The 20,099-nt window shown below is 34.9% G+C and overlaps 1 protein-coding gene across 4 annotated transcripts in view; it reads right to left on the reverse strand.

Moving 5' to 3' along the window:
• Nckx30C (solute carrier family 24 member Nckx30C) overlaps positions 1 to 20,099 on the reverse strand; it is a 1,001,248-nt gene that overhangs the window by 314,791 nt on the left and 666,358 nt on the right. For 3 of the 4 annotated variants that reach the window (XM_069822261.1, XM_069822260.1, XM_069822259.1), the window contains one exon: positions 729 to 779. The exons of the other annotated variant lie outside the window; for it this stretch is intronic. In XM_069822261.1, the coding sequence (XP_069678362.1) occupies positions 729 to 779 (51 nt within the window). The remainder of the gene's footprint in view (positions 1 to 728; positions 780 to 20,099) is intronic. 4 annotated transcript variants of the gene reach the window in all.

Raw genomic sequence — 20,099 nt, forward strand, 5'->3', positions numbered from 1 at the left:
GTCGAGTTACCGATACTGCGCTTCGTCTCACTAACAAACTGTACGCGTAACCGGATTTTGCAAGCGGATCGGCTGAGTACCGGGTTACCGCGTTTCAGTTTCTCTACAATCTATTTACACAATATTAGATCTATATTAAAAGCTGCTACGATTTCATATTTGAACTATACTTTTATTTTGTTGCATTTATTACTGATTAGTCATGAATTTAAGATGTTATTTATGTTATTTCATAAAACGTGCAATTTACTGCACACGTATCAGCACTTAATTGTTTAAAAAGTGAACCTTCACAGATTAATACGAAATTTAATGGTTTCACAATACATATTGTATGCCTATAATAGAGTTTAATAATCTTGAAATGGACGCATATGAACATGAAACAGCACTGACATAATCGTATAATGGTTCCGAAGGCAATAGTAGAAATCTTAATACATAATTCAATATTACTTATATAATTATCTTAGGGAAAATGCAATTTTCATTAAGAACAACACACATAACATCAAAAATGTTTATCTTATATATAAAGGGAATTTGTCTTAATTAATTAAAGGGTGTAAAAAGGACTGACATTTATATGTCGTGTGGAAAAACAAAAAAATGTGTGCCAAGACAACACACGATGGGCTTGGATGTTATATTGAGTGAAAAAAATGTTTTCGTGTTATATAAATAGCAGTGCTTACAGGCTGCGGGTGCGAGTTATCTTATCCCTGTACCTGTTCTGGAAGAGCCTTTGCAGCAAGGGGGCACGCTTCGCCTTCGGAACCCTAAAAAAGGAGGATTTTTTTATAAATTGAAGGGAGTATTATTTTAGGGTTAGTGAAATATTTACCTGGTTAATTAGGAAGAGTGGAATTTATCATTTAAATTCTTCATCATGCATCGAGTTAGGTAACAAAGTCTTATATTTAAACTTATATTTTAACATGAAGCCTATGCATGGCTCTATTGAGTGCATTTTTATAATTTATATGAAATATTTTCCCAATATTTCTTAAATTTATGGCGCAAATTTGCAAATTCCTTACAATAATTCTGTGTCACAAATCAATGAAAAAAAGTCTACATTTAAATCCTATAATTATTTCGCTTTCGATGTTCGAATTGAAAACAAAAAAATATTACGTAATGGTATATAATTTTACACGGTAGCAAGTATTTTCTGGTTTTGTTTAGGCCTATATTAATATCAACATCTAGGCTATATAAATAACCTGATTTCTGACAATTGCTATGAATTTGCAAACAAGCGAATCCCGATAAAGAGACCAGACCTCGAGCCTATGAGATAGAATGATATGAAATTAAATTATATTTATAAAAATATTAAACAATAGCACATGAAGTCTCCTTGTATTTCATAAATCTTATTTCAGCATTGCAGTTTTGAGATGCAGAACAAGTAAAAAAAAAAATGTATACAAAAATATATAACATAATTATTAACGCATCGCATATAGTTTCTTTTAATTTACAAGCATGAACAGCTTTCGAGTTCTGTAGACGGTAAAAATAAGAATTTTAAATTCTGTTGTAAACTTTTTCTCTTAGCCTTTCATTCAAAGACTTAAGATAATTAAGAAGTGCATTGAAGGCTATAAAACATTAATTTTATTTTGTCACAGCTGAGACTAACAGAGAGTAAATGGAGGCTTGAATTGTGGCTTGCATTATAATTATAAATGTTGTGATTGGTAGAAAAGTTACCTTGATTTTTAATGTAAAAATCATCAGGGAAATATTATACTAACAGTTAAGGTCAAGAATTTTAATTTTGTGAAATATATCAACAGGGAGTTCCTTATGCACACCACTCATTATTCTTACATCGGAGCACCGTAGATACCGTGATTCACCATGCTGCCATCTGTCCGAGTGAGCTAACCAGCTCTGGTTGTTCCCTAGTCTGCCGTAGTCCGCTACAAAAGCTCTCCGCATTCCTGTGACCTCACCCAGACAGATGATATTTATAGTTGAAACTATTGAAGATGATAGATGAAGGTGAAATTAATGAAGGCGAAATAAGTCCGAGGTCCAAAGCCGCAAGTTGCCCAGCAAATCTGCTTCAAATAGTTGAGGGAAGGAACTTAGGAAAAAAAATTCCAGCCAGGTAATTTATCCCGACCAGAATTTAAACCCGGGCTCCTCTTTCATGGTTAGACATGTTAACCGTTACTCCACAACGGTATATCATTATAGAATGAAAGTATGCAAACATTTACAGTCAACAGAGGATAAGTATCTTAATGCATAACAGGCAGAGCTGAATTTAAGACTAATATATTTTATGTATCTTCCAGTTGAAATGAGTATTCAATGCCAATGTAAAAAAATGTTGTGCTTACAGACTAAGCACTATTACAATTATTGCACTTCATTGCATTGGTTTTACCAACATTAAGCGCTACATTTGAGAAGTGATGCTTTATCTGAAACTATTGACATATATTTTGGCTACAAAATCCAGTTACTTAAAATAAAAGTATACTATTATTGTTGTTATTGTTATTATTATTTCATCATCAACATTATTGATTCTAAAATTTACAGAACCTCTGACTTACAAATATATTTTGGGATGTTAAATGAATGCAGAGTTACAATTCTACTGAAAAATTTGCAGCCGTTTACACCACATTCTTTCACAAATATCGTTCATAACTATCAGTGTTCTAAAACATCATTACAATAAGAACCATTTATTCAACAGTGATCACTGATCACTATCCATCAGCTTAACGATATCTCAGTTCATGTGTATAATATTTAAGATATAGTATTTAAGAATGCCATGCACCTTCCATGCAGACAAAGATTATGATAGAAGTATCTGAATTGGTTTATCATATTAATGATCGTCTGTATGTGAAAATTTAATGAAACTAGATAAATACAGTTTTGAAAATAAGGATAAATTCACATATTTAGACACAAATTTGACAAGTAATGATGAAATTCATACAGAAGTATAAACCAGAATTGGTGCAACAAATAGAGTATATTATGTCCTTCTACCTATATTGAGGAGCCAGATGGTACATAGAAATACGAAACTAAGAATATATAAATCTCTTATCAGATCTATAGTAACCTATGGAGCGGAGTCCTGGACCAATATGCAGACATTAGTAAAAGGATGGCCGCTTTTGAACAGAAAATTCTGAGGAAAATAATGGGACTAGTCAAAGTTAATGATGAGTGGAGAATAAGGACGAACAATGAACAGCTGTGTAAGTATTTGGATTTGATCGCATTTATAAAAATTGTGAGATTGAAGTGGATAGGACATAAAATGGAGGAAAACAGAGGTCCCTATCAAGTTTTTATTAATCAACCGCAGGGGAAGAGACAGAGAGGGAGATCTAAAGCTAGATGGTGGGATGATGTGTATAATGACATAAGGAAATGTAAAATCACAAGGTGGAACACAAGACCTAAGGCACATACAACGACGGAGGAGGGCAGTGGAGGAGGCGAAGGTCTGCATTGGATTGTAGTGCCGCTTAAGAAGTATATGAAAATTTGTTCAAAATGGACGATTTTTATTGGAAATGAAACTGTGAAAATTAACAAACTGTTAAACATTGAGAAAGGATACATAAATAAGACAATTTCGAGATAAAAAAGGATGTTGATCAATTTAATTGCACAATATGAACACATGATTTAAAATAAAAGGCATAATGAAGAAATCAAATGTCAAGATCAAAAAAAAAGTAGATAGCCTAATGATAAATTTAATTGTACAATAAGGACAGATGATTTAAAATAAAAGATATAATGAAGACATCAAATGTCGAGATAAAAAAGAAGATGCTGATAAATTTAATTGCACAATATAGACACATGATCTAAAATAAAAGGCATAATGAAGACATCAAATATCAAGATAAAAAAAAAGTTACGTTTTATTTAACGACGCTCGCAACTGCAGAGGTTATATCAGCATCGCCGGATGTGCCGGAAATTTGTCCCGCAGGAGTTCTTTTACATGCCAGTAAATCTACTGACATGAGCCTGTCGCATTTAAGCACACTTAAATGCCATCGACCTGGCCCGGGATCGAACCCGCAACCTTGGGCATAGAAGGCCAGCGCTATACCAACTCGCTAACCAGGTCTACCGCAATATGGACATATGATTTAAAATAAAAGGCATAATGAAGACAACAAATGTCGGGATAAAAAGAAGATGCTGATAAATTGAATTGCAGAATATGGATACATGATTTAAAATAAAAGGCATAATGAAGACATCAAAATATGTCGAGATAAAAAAGGAATATGATGCATTCCAGTATATTTAGCTACGTATGATATGGCAAATACTGAACCTGTTTTAGCGAATATTTAATTAAATCTAAACATCAGCTTTTGAGTATTTTCGGAAAAACACTAGAAACAATACGACGGTTACAGATGGAGACTAAATCCATTTTTAGACAGTTTCGCTCAACTGGCTGAAATTAAAAAAAAAAAAAAAAACGTACCTACTGACGGAATGTTAAAACTAGATCTTTTTTCGCATATCGTAGATCAGTTGTGGATGAAAATGCAAGAATACCTTGAGCTTGAAAAAGAATCTTCTACATTATTTATACAATTTTCAACCTCATATTAATGCAAAATAAGCTTCTGATCTATGATTGCCAACAAAACAAAAACGAAGACGTGTCATTCAACTTGAAAGTGATGCCTCACTATGTGCGTATCGAATGCGGAATCCAGATTTGATAGCTACTTTATGAAAAACAGGCACATTTGTCGCGTTAATACAATTATTTTTTACTTTAACGTATACCTATTGAATTTTTATTTTAATGTTGTTTATGTTCCTGAACGCACAGGAAGCGTATGTTAATAAAGCGTTTTTGTTTTATATTGTAAATGATCTCAGGACTCCCACAGCTCTTTACACGACCCCCAGTTCTGGAACCACTGCTCTAGTCAATGATAAAACGAAATGCTATCAGGAGGAAATTTCGCAGGTAGATTAAAAACTTCCGATTGTGACGAACACTTTAATTTTATGTTCAGATATGACTTTATCTTCATTTGCTTTGAGAGGCTATTTTGGTGGTGTTAAAAGGAGTAATTGAAGAGAATATATACTGGATTGGTACAATTTGGGACTTGCTGTGTTTAAATTTGGATGTCTGGAGTTGAACAGACGCTTCATTCTTCTCGACCAACGGAACTCCATCAGGAATAAATTCAAAGTATAGATTAGAATGTCCCGTAATGTCTACCATTTTAATCTCAAGTGTCAGTAATGGTGTTACATCTGCATGTAATTAAGAAGTGTTTGATGGGGATGTTATGAGTGGGTGTCTGTAGTGAATGTAGACGATATTCCCTGCACTAATATGTGGGGATTCGCTGGATTTGAATTTGGGTATGTGGAATGCAAAGCGACTCCTTATCTTTTACATTAATGAAGATCCATCAAGAATAATTTCCATGGATAGATTAGAACGTCGTCATCACCATAATCATCGTCATGATCATCATCTGAACACATCAGGTTCAGGAGCCTTAATGTCCTGTCTTGGGAAACTCAGCAATGCAAGTGATCCTGAACTATCCGTCTTGAATTTGAATGCCCTAAGTTTCGTTTTACCTTAGCTTTATATGATAATGCCACAGCAGAACATAGCCTCAGTGCAATCGAAGGAAAACAGTGGGCATCAGATGGGAGCAATTCTGAAACGGGTGAAGGAACTAAGATCCAAATCGAGGCTGACGAGAAGTAGAAAAATGCAAGTAGGAGTTGAAAATGCAGTATGACTTAAGGAAATGGTTTGGAGGGGAAATAAATCGAGAGAAAAGAAAACTAAGACCTAAAATAATGTAGCAATGTGGAAAAGTTAGTAGCGAAAAGTGCAAATAGATAGGGATGTGAAGTGAGGGGAAATGTATCATACAGGCGGGGTTTAGTATTTTTGGTATAATAATTGCTGAGGAGTAAGATTAGTGGAAGAATCGATGACGGACAAGAAAAGAATAGTGGAAGAATTGCAATAAATTAAAAATAAGTAATGACTTGTACGAAAGGTGCTGTAAAACGAGGAGACGTAACTGTATATTAATATTGTGAAGTGCAGTCTCACCAAAAAGGTATATTGCTTAAAGATAAATATATGTTGTTGTTGTTTTCTAATGCCAGGTGTTTGACAATAAAGTCATTTGAACGCTTGCACTCCAATATTTTTCAAAGATATTATCATGGCCAGCCACTGAAGCACAGATTTTGAGGTGTTCCGAATCCATTTCTTGGTTTGAGTTGCACAATGGGCAGTTAGGGGACTGATATATTCCAATTCTATGCAGGTGTTTGGCCAAACAATCATGGCCTGTTGCCACTCTAAATGCAGCTACAGACGATTTTCGTGGTAAATCGGGAATTAACTGTGGATTATGATGCAGAGAGTTCCATTTTTTCCCTTGAGATTGTGTTATCAAATTTTGTTCGTTGAAGTCTAAGTATTAAGTATGTAGATTTAATAAATCTTTTCACAGAGTAATACGTAGATTTAGTAACAGGTCTGTAAATAGCAGTGCTGCCCTTCTTTGCTAAAGCATCCGCATTCTCGTTTCCCAGGATTCCACAATGGGATGGTATCCATTGGAATAAAATTCTTTTATTGAGTGATATTAATTGAGAGAGCATTTTAGTTATTTCTCCTGTTTGAGATGAAGGTGTGTGTTTAGAGACTATTGATAGAATAGCTGCTTTGGAGTCTGACAATATAACTGCATTCTTAAATTTACTGATGTGGCATAGAAGATCCCTGAGACTTTCACTTATTGCAATAATTTCTCCATCAAAACTTGTTGTTCCATATCCAATAGATCTATAAAGTGAAAAGAGACAGCACGTAACACCTGCACCGGCACCTTGTTCTCTGGAGTTCAAGGATCCGATGATGTAGAAATGAAGTCAGTTTTATGGAGGGTACCTAAGATTAATTGTCTCTAAAGACAACTGTTTCATTATTTCAGTGTTTACTTCTGATTTCAGTATTTCTTCTGTTAAATATAGATTATATTCTATATTTAATAGAAAGATAAATCTATTCATTCATTCATTTCATATGGCAATGCAAGTTTCGGAAGTCGATATGTCTTAGCCTTAGCCATTGTTTTTGGTATTAGTTTATATCCTTAAAGATGTTCTTGGTTTCTGAAATATGAATTTGGGTGTCTGGAGTGGAAATCAGTCGCTACGAAGTTTGACTAGCTCTGCGATATCGAAAACAAATTTCGCCAATAGATTAGAACATCTGGTTACGATCTTTATTTTAATCTCAAGTACAGATAATGACGTAATAACCGCTTGTTTTGAACGGATGTCTGGTGGGGTTATCAGGAGAGATGGTCTGCAGGGCGATATACGCAGGGTTGGTATGATAATGAGGACCGGTTCGTGCACTGCAGTACCGCAGATACATTAAGCAGGCTATACTCTTACTGTTAAGAGAGAAAAAAAAGAACTTCTTTATCCGAGAGGCTTGGAATGGCACGCCTTTTGTGTGACAGGAGGGGAAGAGGGAAGGAAAGGAGTTTGAAGGAACCAATGTAAGAGAAAGAGCAGCGAATTCCCTTTGAGTAATCGACCCTCGGATAAATTCCCCTCTCCTCCTGTGGAATGAAGTTGGTACAGCGCCAAACGGCATCGAGTCCCTCTCATTCTGCTGCAGTGACTGGAAGGGTTTGGCGCGCTCCCGCAAAATCCGGGGACCGGAGCTTCCGGGCAGAAAATGCCACTACTACATCATCACCGTGTCAACAACAGACACCATACCGACCACCCCCATGCTCCGCTGCATTCCACAATGGTTCAACCTAAAAAAAAATAGTTTCCACCACCGCGTTACAATGTTTTGGTAATTCTGCAAGCTGCCTAGAATAAACACTCGATTACAACACCGGATTCGGTCTTTTTGACGCGGCGCTCGAATCTATAGTTCCAGTGAAATGAACGCGGTCAATACAAATGAGAGATTAAAATCATCTCCCCTCCAGACAAAGAGCGTCTGTGGGACAAGAGGGGCCTTTAATTGGCGAATATGATCGACGCTTAGTGACCTACTTTCTTGAAATTCAAGAGACAGTATGGAATCGTAGTAACTTCTGTTGTTTTTATGAATCTCGCACAACCGCATATCATCATCATCATCATCATCATCATCATCATCATCATCATCATCATGGATAGACATAGCGGCTCAGTTAGAAAAGCCAACGTACTATGGTAGGAACGATCATGATTTTAAAATAAAATGTAGGAAACAGAAAACGGATGTAGGTAAATTCTCATTTTTAAATAGAACTATAAATGATTGGAATGACCTACCTGCAGCGGTCTTTGAGGGCTGTCCTTCCTTAAGGAGATTCAAGAATAATTTAAAAAGTTGTGTATAAAGTGTAAATTAAAATTAAGGTGACATTAGCATTTAATTTTTTAAGATGAAATGTATTTATTTAGCCTGACGAGTTACTCCCTTGGTTTGAATTGTAAATTATTTAAAAATAGCGTGTAAGAGGGTCTTAGACTAGAAATGTTTAGCTTAAATGTAGTTCTGTTTATAAGTATGCATAAGGGTGTAAGTATTTGTCTTATTTGAGCTGTTGTATCAGTGAAGCGAGGTGAGTCAGCGAAGTTATGGTTTTACATTGCAGTGAATAGTTTCGATCAGTGATAATTTATAGTGTAAATGAATTGTGTTCTTTAGTGTCAGTGGAATGTGTCCTAAAGTGTCAGTGAAATGCGTCATAGTGCCAGTACAGTGAGTGAGATGAGAGTAAAGTAAAAGATTATTATCAGTACCAATGTGAAACTTATGTAGGGCCTATACATAATATGTAGGTTATATTGTAAAATTAGGTTCAGTTATTAATTAGGTTATTTATGTATTATTATTAATTGTAATTATTGTGTTCAATTGTATTGTGTATATAATTGTATTGTGTATTGTATAATTGTATTTGTATTGTATAATTGTATTGTGTATTGTAATTTTATTGTGTATTGTTTATATTGTGTATACCACTGCCACCGCGTGCTTGCCCACTTGCAGTGTAAATAAATACATACATATCATCATCGTCATCATCGTCGTCGTTGTCGTCGTTTCAACATCGTCAACCAACCATAGCATGAAGATGCTTTAATATTTATTTAGAACAGTGTGCAGTCAGATGGTCGCTTCGAGTGCTCACAAATAATAATATTTTAAATCTTTGCATTTTAATACTACAGGAAGTGTTACAAATATGGAATACGATTTTGTTTTTGTTTTTCTTTTTCGTTTTGGAACCTACATGTTTTGAATACTGAATGTAAAGTACGGTACAAGTTACTGTACTCCAATCAGGAGAAAATCTCAGGGAATGAGACGCAGCTGGGTTATGCTATGAATGGATGTTGATGTCATAAGGTCACACACGTGGGTACACGCATCTCCATTGGCTAACTCTCAAAGCACAAACGATAACACTGATACACACATACTTATACTAATCTAGCAGGAGAGCGCTTGTTTTTTAAACTGACATTATAACAGTAATATTATCTATCTACTTCGCTCCAATAGATGACGCAATAGTAAGCACATTCCTTTCACGGTTAATCTCCTGGTTGGAAAACAGTACGTATTATATGTAATATATTCTAATTTATAATTTGATTTTCTACGATTTAGTGCCGAGAAATTAAAATTGCTGATTCTCATGGAACAATTCTATTAATTTTAGTAAACTTCGTAACCGAAGTTCTGAAATAAATTGTAGCAATCTTTCCAACTGCTAATTCAAGTTATGTATGTCCTTAAATTCAGAACAGGTCAGCTGTTATTTCTGCTATAATACTTGACGTGCAAGAAATACTGAATGTTTAGTTTATGTGTACTTTAATATGTTGTAACCGACTTGACTCATGGCCACTGACAATTTTACGAAGTATATTTCCCTCCTTTATGGTTATTTTGTGCTGTAAGTTTTATCTATTGCGAAGTATATACACTTCTGTTTTATAGTTCCTTCTTTACGAACTTCGGAAATATTTGATTGTTTTCCTTTAAATTATTGCTAGCAATTATGGTTCACCGGGAATCAAATAAAAATTTCATGGTCAACATTCACGATGACGAATGTAACATCCATAAGTAACATCACTTACTCTAGTATACCCTGCTTATGGCAATAAAATTGACGCAGACGAAATAAATTTATTAATTAACACCACCGGATGCTTTTATAGGCCATAATTTTATATTTTGTGCAGTTTGGTATATTTTTGCTCCTTAGAGTGGCAGGCTTGGAATCTAGAGTTAACTTTAATATGCCTCTATCCGCAGTCGTGATCATATTCGCATCTAATAATCCCATGAGTGTACCGAGTGAAAAGGGACAAAATAGGGTCTATATGGGTGATGTATCAGGAAGGGAAGTTACCATAAAAGATTAATATCATTGTGGTTGTTTGTGAACTGTCTTTTTTTTAAATATTTGTATAAATAAACATAAACATAACTATATTGTAAAAAGTATTCACATATCGGTAGCAAATAAATCGCGAAATTATGTAGATAACTGCACGAATAGCAACAGAACAAGAATAATACCAGAAGATTAAGAGGAAAACGAGGAGAACATGGGGAATAAAATAGCAACACGAAGAGTACAAGGACAACATAGGAAATACGAGGACCACATTTGGAATACAAGGACGACATGGGAAATACAAGGACAGCAACGGAAATAGGAGAACAAAGAAAATACAAGGAGAACAAATAAATAGAAGATCTAGGAAATACATGAAGGAGGATATAAAGATAACAAGGGGAATAGAAGGAGAACAAGGAGAATGTAAGGAGAATAGAAGTAGAACGAGGGAAATACAAAAAGGAAAATACATGGAAAAGAAAGAGAATAGAAGGAGAACAAGGGGAATTATTGAGAACAGGGGGAATACGAGAACAATAATAACACAAGGAGAGGAGAATGCATTTTTATGTTACTATAAATCCCCAAGTTAACTCCCCATACATCATATTATTTATTATTGTCAGCTGCTATGCAATGTAAAGATGGACACGTTATACAATAAAATTCTTGAGGTGAACAAAAACAATGTAAGAACACCATCTTGAACTTCTTCATATTATAAATTTGTATTATTTCAGGTGGTGTTCAGAAACAAGACACATGTAGTTATACATACGTCAAAATATTAACAGAACGAGCAGAAAGTTAAACGAAACATATTTATTAGGTGCCACATTAAAAGGGAAAGAAAAGTCGCGAAGAACTATCCAAAATATCTTACTTTGTTGCTTTAGTGATAATGAAATGGTGAACATGGGTGTATTTTTTAGCGTGTTCTCGACTGTTGCAACAGATGGCACGAGTGTCAGAGTCTTTTCTGCGTGTTCCTGAGTAGTGCAACAGATGGCAGTCGTGTTCGCCATATTTATTGATTTTTTGCAGGGCTTGGTATGGAGATCTTAACCTCAAAGCAATATACATTAAAACACAAGAAAAGAACTTAATTTATTAGAATATTAAAATTAACGTGAACAGAATTTATTTTATTTTAAATACATATTGCTGATTGTGCAGTTTGTGAAATTTATCTGAGGAATGGCTCCCAGTGGAATGTTTGAAGTTGGGTTAATGTTTATTTCAGTGATTCGATCATTGTTACTCACAAAACTCGGGGCTGTCATTTTGGATTGTTGCTTTCAAGGCTTCGGGATGTTGCAAGTACGATATTAATCATTATCTCATATGCTTAGCTGGAAATCGATAGTTGCAATAACATAATGAATATCAGTAATGTTATTTTATTTTAGTAGGTTATTTTACGACGCTTTTTCAACATCTTAGGTTATTTAGCGTCTGAATGAGATGAAGGTGATAATGTCGGTGAAATGAGTCCGGGGTCCAGCACCTAAAGTTACCCAGCAATTTATCAGTAATTTAATGTATGTCATTAAGATAAAATTACGTGACATGTAATGAATGTATTGCAGTATAACAGAGTCAAATATATATATTACGGGGAAATTGTAAGGTTAATTTCGAAATTTGTCTTAGAGTTTTAGGAGAAGTTCTGTTGTGCTCTTTATGTGTAACTAACAAGAACAACTTACAAAAGTGATCAACACAGCAGATTACTCAAACCTTTGTGACTTATTTGGGTGATGGAATCTTGAGTAGATCTGTAACGTTGGAGTTGTTACATCTTAATAAATGATTCCTTCTTCTGAATGACAGTGGAATCGTATTATCTAACTGCAGTTGACACATACTCCTACCTCACTTTTATACAAATAAGGCAATATTACGTAAATATCCACATATAAATCTTGAATAATATGCAGAGAGATACAAGATTATCAAGTAAAAGGCAAAACATACTTCGATAGTAGATGACAGCGATTGTGCAAGTGTATAGCTGTATTAGTGGTGTAATTTATCAGATTCGGAGTGACTTAATGTAGGAACATATTTCACTTTCGTGACGTCTCAGTGTTGATTTCGTTAGGTTGCTTTGTTTGTAGTAAGAAATACGAGGGGCGGATTCCGTCGCAGACTTACCGGTACAGCGTCAAAACAACTCATCCATCACTCCCGCTGTGAAGCCAGGTTTCAGCAGTTTCATGAATCCAAGTGTTTTTTCTTAACTTTCATGACATATTTCATGCAAATACGATTACGGGAACAATTATTAACCTTTCTCTCTTTTATTTGATTATATTTTACTTGTCCATCAATATCTTTGTCATTTACTTTTTCTTCATTTTTATTATTTTATTGTCTTTTCTTCATCCGTTAATTCTCTTTTATTTCCACTTTCTTTGTCATTTCATATTATTCTCTTTTATGTATTATTTTCAGATTCCTCCTTTACTTATATTCTATTTCATTTTTCTTCATCTTTCTGTTCTGTAGACCACAACATCTGTTTGAAGGAGATTGTTGGAAGAGGGGCTGGATTTAACAGGCTAATTATTGATTTAGAAAAAGTTTACGACAGTACCCAAATAATAATAATTTTACTTGAAGCAAGTAAAGAAATAGGTTTGGAAGTAAATCCCAAAAAGATGAAGTATATGATTATATCTCGTAACGAGAATATTGTAGGAAATGGAAATATAAAAATTGGAAATTTATCCTTTGAATACGTGGAAAAATTCAAATACCTGGGAGCAACAGTAACAAATATAAATGATACCCGGGAGGAAATTAAACACAGAATAAATATGGGAAATGCCTGTTATTATTCGGTTGAGAAGCTTTTATCATCCAGTCTGTTGTCAAAAAATCTGAAAGTTAGAATTTATAAAACAGTTATATTACCGGTTGTTCTATATGGTTGTGAAACTTGGACTCTCACTTTGAGAGAGGAACATAGGTTAAGGGTGTTTGAGAATAAGGTGTTTAGGAAAATATTTGGGACTAAGAGGGATGAAGTTACAGGAGAATGGAGAAAGTTACTCAGAACTTCACGCATTGTATTCTTCACCTGACATAATTAGGAGCATTAAATCCCGGCGTTTGAGATGGGCAGGGCATGTAGCACGTATGGGCGAATCCAGAAATGAATATAGAGTGTTAGTCGGGAGGCCGGAGAGTAAAAGACCTTTGGGGAGGTCAATACGTAGATGGGAAGATAATATTAAAATGGGTTTGAGGGAGGTGGGATATGATGATAGAGACTGGATTAATCTTGCACAGGATAGGGACCTATGGCGGGGTTATGTGAGGGCGGCAATGAATCTCCGTGTTCCTTAAAAGCTAGTAAGTACCCAAATAATACAATTATGGATAGTTTTAGAGGATACAATGGACTCTCCTAAGTTCGACAAAACAGAATTGAAAGTTCAGTCCAATAAGGGTAGTGGGTGTGGCAGGTAAAATGAATACAAATTCTTATTGGTTATCCATCAACGAATACAGTACTGTACTTGCATTTCCTGCCCGCCCCGAGACTTGTGTATGCGCTTCTAGTACCACAGTGGGTTTCGACAGTTCCGTCTCACAAACGGCACAATTCTCAAATAGAGAAAGAAGAGTTCATTAATTTAAAATCAGTGATCAATATGGATGTCCTAATCAATAAAATATTCTGTTTTCCTTTAACAAAAGTATGGCTACAAGACATAGAACCAATTCCCATTCAAATGGCAAACCCATTTCTTACTGCCCATATAGGGGTGTCTAATTCTCCTACGTAAGCAGTCGAACTATACGATGTCGAACTTGATTTCTGCCGAACTTAAGAGCTTCCACTCTATTAATATAAGGTATCTGAAGGTAATATGGTTACCTTAATTTAAATTAATTTTTTTCATGACTGTGATATTGTATTCCCTAAATAAAAAGTTCGTGTGTTTGCATGAACTTTGATTCTTAATGCATACATAGAAAAGTAATCAAAGATTTCTGTTTAAAGCAGAGTGGTGTGTTGTTTACATTTCGAAAAATCTTACATTTTGCAGGTAATATGCCCTTATGAAGGTAATATGACCAGGTGAAAAAAAAAATAATTATTTTGGAAAGAAAAACATTTATTGGTGATTAATGAAGTTTGTATTGAAAGTAATGGTTCTTCGCTTCAAAAAAATATTCCCACAAATAATTTGTGACTAGTTCTATAAAACATTGCAATTTGAAAAAAAAAAACAATGACAACACAAAAATGAAAATATATATTATATCAATGGGTATATGTACTATGACAAATGAATAAGTATTTTGTGGGTTCAACACATTCATGGTGCATATACGTACACATCACAAATTGCATATAGTTCGCATATCCATGTGGCCATATTACCTGCATCCAGCATCTCTCGAAAAATCGTTTTTTTTTTTTCAGATGAATAAGAAAGCATTTTAAATAAGCATTGGATGCCTGTAACGAGCATTGAAGAAATTACGAGATGTTATATAGAGACCATAATTACCAATTGCATGAAAGGAAATACAAGACAAACTTATTTACAGCAATATTATAACACCGTCGTAAACCGTTGCCACAAATCAAATAAAAAAGGCCTGTGAAAGAAATTTTGCTATTATCCACTAATGTCGCTGATTATGTACACTTCCTAACATGTTGTTCGACATACTGGCACTAACTTTTGGTTATCATATCAATTAGCTATAGTACAGTAATGTGGCCATATTATCTGCATTGACCATATTTGCATGCCCTTTATCGTCTACCCTATTGAACATCTACTTGGAGGATTTAATGAAGAACTGTTTTCAGAACATGGGAGGAGTGACAGTAGGAGGAACAAGAATAAAGTGCATAAGATTTCCTGATGATATGGCGTTGTTAGCAGAAGAGGACATGATACTAAGAGATATGACAGCTGTAAGCAGTATGATATGAAAGCATGGTCATAGGAAGAAAAGTAATGAATTCTAAATGAGGCAGTAGAGCAAGTGGACAGCTTCAAATACTTGGGGTGTACTGTAAGCAGTAACATGAGCTGAGATTTGCTTCTCCGTTACTTGAAAATCGCGTTCATTGTTCACGACTCAATTCAGGTATTACAGACCCTGAAAGGCCCTCATAAGTAACGGAAAGTTCAGGCTTTATATCACGAAACAATCGACATTGAGTAGTAGTAAGGATCTCAGTCCTAAGTGCTGTCGCCTTTGCACCCAAAGAAATGTTCCTGCTAGAAATTTATGTTAAAGGCCGTGTGATATATTAAAATATAAACACAAATTTAATTACAGTACCTTTTACATTTTTATAGTTATTCCTGTATTAAGAGGTAACATAATAAGTGACATGCACTAAATTTCAGAGAATACCTGGGAACAGAAGTATGTTGCGTTAAATCTTAATTTTGAATATAACATGATAAGATTTTGTAACCAGAGATAGATTTTTTAGTAGGTTATTTTACGGCGCTGTATCAATACCTTAGGTTATTTAGCGTCTGAATGAGATGAAGGTGATAATCCCGGTGAAATGAGTCCGGGGTTACCCAGAATTTGCTCATATTGGATTGAGGGAAAACCCCGGAAAAAACCTCAACCAAGCAACTTGCCCCAACCGGGATTCGAACCTGGGCCAACTGGTTTTGCGGCCAGACGCGCTAACCGTTACTCCACAGGCGTGGACCCAGAGTTAGATGATTAAAATCCAAGAACCAATCACTGACATCTGACATATTAATGTTATGGCTAATAACGCTTATTACTGAATAATAACATTGGTTTTGTAGAATTACTTACTTCAGTTTTATATTGGCCCTGTTTGAACGAAATATCATGCTCGCTGCACGGCACAAAAAGTCGAAAAGGACCCTTTTGTGATATAAAGAATTTAAGAGGAATTCTATGCTGTGTTAACCAGTATTCCATATACCATCCATGTAAATCCGTGACAGCTGACGCAGATTTAAAGCGGAACAAGCACGTTGTAATGCAATTCTATCTTAACGAACTAACACGTCGACCGCCGGAATACGTTGAAAGTGGATTCTCGCATTTGAATGAAAAGTGGTCCTTAGTCGGTGTACATTTTTTCTGATATAGTTTCGTTTCTCAATATTCTAATACGATGCAATACAGCTCTCCCCACCATAATGGAGTTCACTAATATTTATGTGCACAAAAAATTGACTGAAATTAAAATAATTTGTAATTAATAATTATGTTTGAAAACTGTTTGTTGAAGACGATAGGAAACCAACAAATTGAGAATGATCCATTTTAGTTATTATCAGGTATACATTCAGAAATAAGACTGCCTGGAGGAATATTTATATAAACTGGGTATTTTATCATCACCTCAATGTGTCGCTTGTAATGAGGAAAATTCTATTATGAATTGGGCACATTTAAATGTTTGTAAAAAAACTTGTAAATTTTAAAATCCTCTATGGGGACTTTGTACTGGTCTGCCAGAAACCAAATGATGTTGAATCAATCTGGTTGAGCAATAAATACATACATACATTCAGAAATAATTAAACAAATAATTTGTGCGAGATCGTGCGTATTTGCTTGTTTTTCGCACAGAACCAATACGCGGTAAGTGTGAAATACCACATTCAGTATTCCCAACGTAACACACATAACAATTTCCCTCTTCTTACCGCTTAAGCGCGACATTCATTTTACTGCTTTAGGCTTTTAACATATTATTTTTAGAGACGTTTAACATAGTAATAATAATAAATTGGAAACTTACCACTGCAATTTCACCTAAATTGCAATGTTAATTATTGTTTTTAAATATCTGCAAAAATTAAGTAAACTCTACCATTCCACGAAACTTATTGCATTCCTGATACGAGTAACATTAAGGAAGCTGTGAAAAAATCAACAAGATTCCAGATGCCGATGTTATTACTGCAATATGTTATATGAATAATATTGTTAAAATATTAAAATGAAAAATAAATTATTACATAACCTTACCGTTTGTTTTAAGTTCGCATTTATAGACTGGGGGCAAAAAAGACAGACGTATATCATGGCCTGCTGGAGTATAGTAAATACAGGAAACATTTTATAGCAACAATGTTGAAGAAAGATATTTTGGTTTTCCGAAGTTGCCGTCATTAAACAGAAACCAACATGGAGATTTCATTGCGACTAATTAGAAATTCGTCTTTCAGGTATGTAATAAATGATCTTCGCACAAAATAATGTACGATACACGAGCGGTATGTTTATTTTCATGTTCTCGGAAATTAAAAAAGCTCAACTACGTTTCGCTTTTTCAATCTTTTCCTCGACCATAAAAACGTCAACATACCGCTCTTGTAACGTATATTACTATTTTATTATTATTAAGGAAATAAAAAGAACTACGAGTGCAGCTTTCTCAGTTGTCGTTGACGTGCTTTATACTGCTCACATAATCTTGCAATGACTTTTGAAAGATTTTTAACGACTTAACTACTTGTGGGCATGAGAATTCCCATCGTGATCTCCAATATTTATGGAAAACTGCCTGATGCATAAAATCTCAGAGTAACATTTGTGATAAAGTGTGATTTTTGCCGTTCTTTTTTAATACAGGGTGTAACTAAATTCAATACCCAAACTTAGAGAGATAATAGAAGAGACCAAAAGAAACGTTTTTTCTTAAATGGCCATGGGTCTGAAACGAATTATTGAATGGCAAAATCAGAAACTGTACTATACTCTAAAGAATAAACTTACTATAGCTTCTTTTTCGCTGTTATTTATACTCGCTTTAACATCTTTGGTCTTATCGCGAGTTAATCTTTCGGGTGAAATCCGAAGGCCTGTGTACTATTGTTGAGACTGGTTCTATTGTTGTGAAATAAATGGCGACACCACAGAGGTGGTCCTTATTACAGTTGTAACGTTACTTATGACACTCATGCTTCAAAACCATTTCAATTTGTAATCCTTTACAAAAACTGTTCAAAAGTGCGGCCTCCTGCTTCAATTCAAACTCTGCAACGACGTGTAATTGCCTATCGTACACGTTCAAAGATTCTAGGCATGTGCTGTAGAGAGTCAGCAGATGCAAGTACCTGAGCGATGAGCTCTTCCTCCGATTCAATTTGAGTCTCGTACACCAGGCTAAGTGCCCCCACACACAAAAGTCAAGTGGGTGAGGTCAGGAGAACGAGCAGGCCATCCAATGGACCCACTGCGACAAATCCACTGCTACCGAATCTGCGGTCAAATGCACCATAAATTAAGTGTGCATCTGTTAATTCAGTCGAAGTGAACTGCTCCATCTCTCTACTCCCAATGAACAATAACGTACTGCGTGGTCACAGCACAAACATTCCACTCTGACGTCATGGTGTGTTTACTGATTAATGTAAATATTGATGGTTTTGAAGCATTAGTGTCATTCATAAGTAACGTTACAACTGAAGTCCTTATTTCCTACAGAACAGTAGAGTTTCTGGTTTTGTCATTCAATAGTTTCAGATCCATAGTCATTAAAAAAACGTTTGTTTTGGTCTCTACTATCATCCCTAGAAGTCTGGGTATTGAATTTAGTTACAGCCTGTGTATTGCATCCTTATTTATCTGGTAAAACGCAGTGCTTGCTGTTCGTTTGTTAATAATAAATCTATTGAAGCATTCATTTTTACTCCACTTTTCAAAATGATCAATTCTTACCCTAATATTCCTAGGTAACCTTGCCCTCATTATTACTTGGAAATCATCTTTATTAATTTAATTCAGAATTTCAATAAACTATTCCATGCTCTATGACTCACTGTCAGATATTTTTTAGGTTAGCAGCAAATGATAAAGGTAGATATAATCGTTCTTGATTGTGCAGAATGAATGGTTTAACTAAAAATAGAGTGTAACTCACATTCATGAAGGTTTAACTTTAATCTCCGTTTAAGAGCTAAACCAATTTTGGGAAACTCATTTTCAGATTAAGCCAAGAAATAATCTAAGTTCAAACTAAGCTACATTTAACCCCATTTCGAGAAAGCGGCTCTAAACAATATTGCATGAATAAATATTAAGAAGAATGGAAAAAGTCTACTAAACCAACTCATGCATTACGAGTGTAGCGGTCAAAGAGATTTGAGTGATGAATTTTAAAGAGAGATAAAATTCATAGCATGGTTCTTATCTGGAGAGAAGTAAATCTGTAGATGGGGTTTCGTATATTTACGACACGTAAAGAACCCTCTTTCTGTCCTCAATTTCAATATTGAATGAGTTCTACAATTCAAAACGCTACAGTGGCCACAAATATTATGAAAGCTGCCATTAGATTTATCTCGAGCCTCTTTGTTGAAAACCGTTCTCTAAAAATTGATCTACGGGTGGCAAAAGTAACAGTCATCGCTTCTTATTCTCCTTCTTAATATGATCTGTGGACTATTTTTTTTTACAACGGATCGCCTCAGATTCAGATGCCATAAAACTGCTATCAGCAAATCGGCCAGACTTTTATCATCATGGAATACAGTACAGTCAGGAATCGCTTTCCGAGATTGGGTTTCGCAGCGAGTCAATATACGTCGGGCGGACCAGTCTATTCCTGTTACGAATAAACTATTTTACGATTTTCTTTATAAAGCTAAAAAACGT

The sequence above is a fragment of the Periplaneta americana genome, chromosome 3 (genome assembly GCF_040183065.1).
Source record: "Periplaneta americana isolate PAMFEO1 chromosome 3, P.americana_PAMFEO1_priV1, whole genome shotgun sequence".
Classification (NCBI taxonomy): domain Eukaryota; kingdom Metazoa; phylum Arthropoda; class Insecta; order Blattodea; family Blattidae; genus Periplaneta; species Periplaneta americana.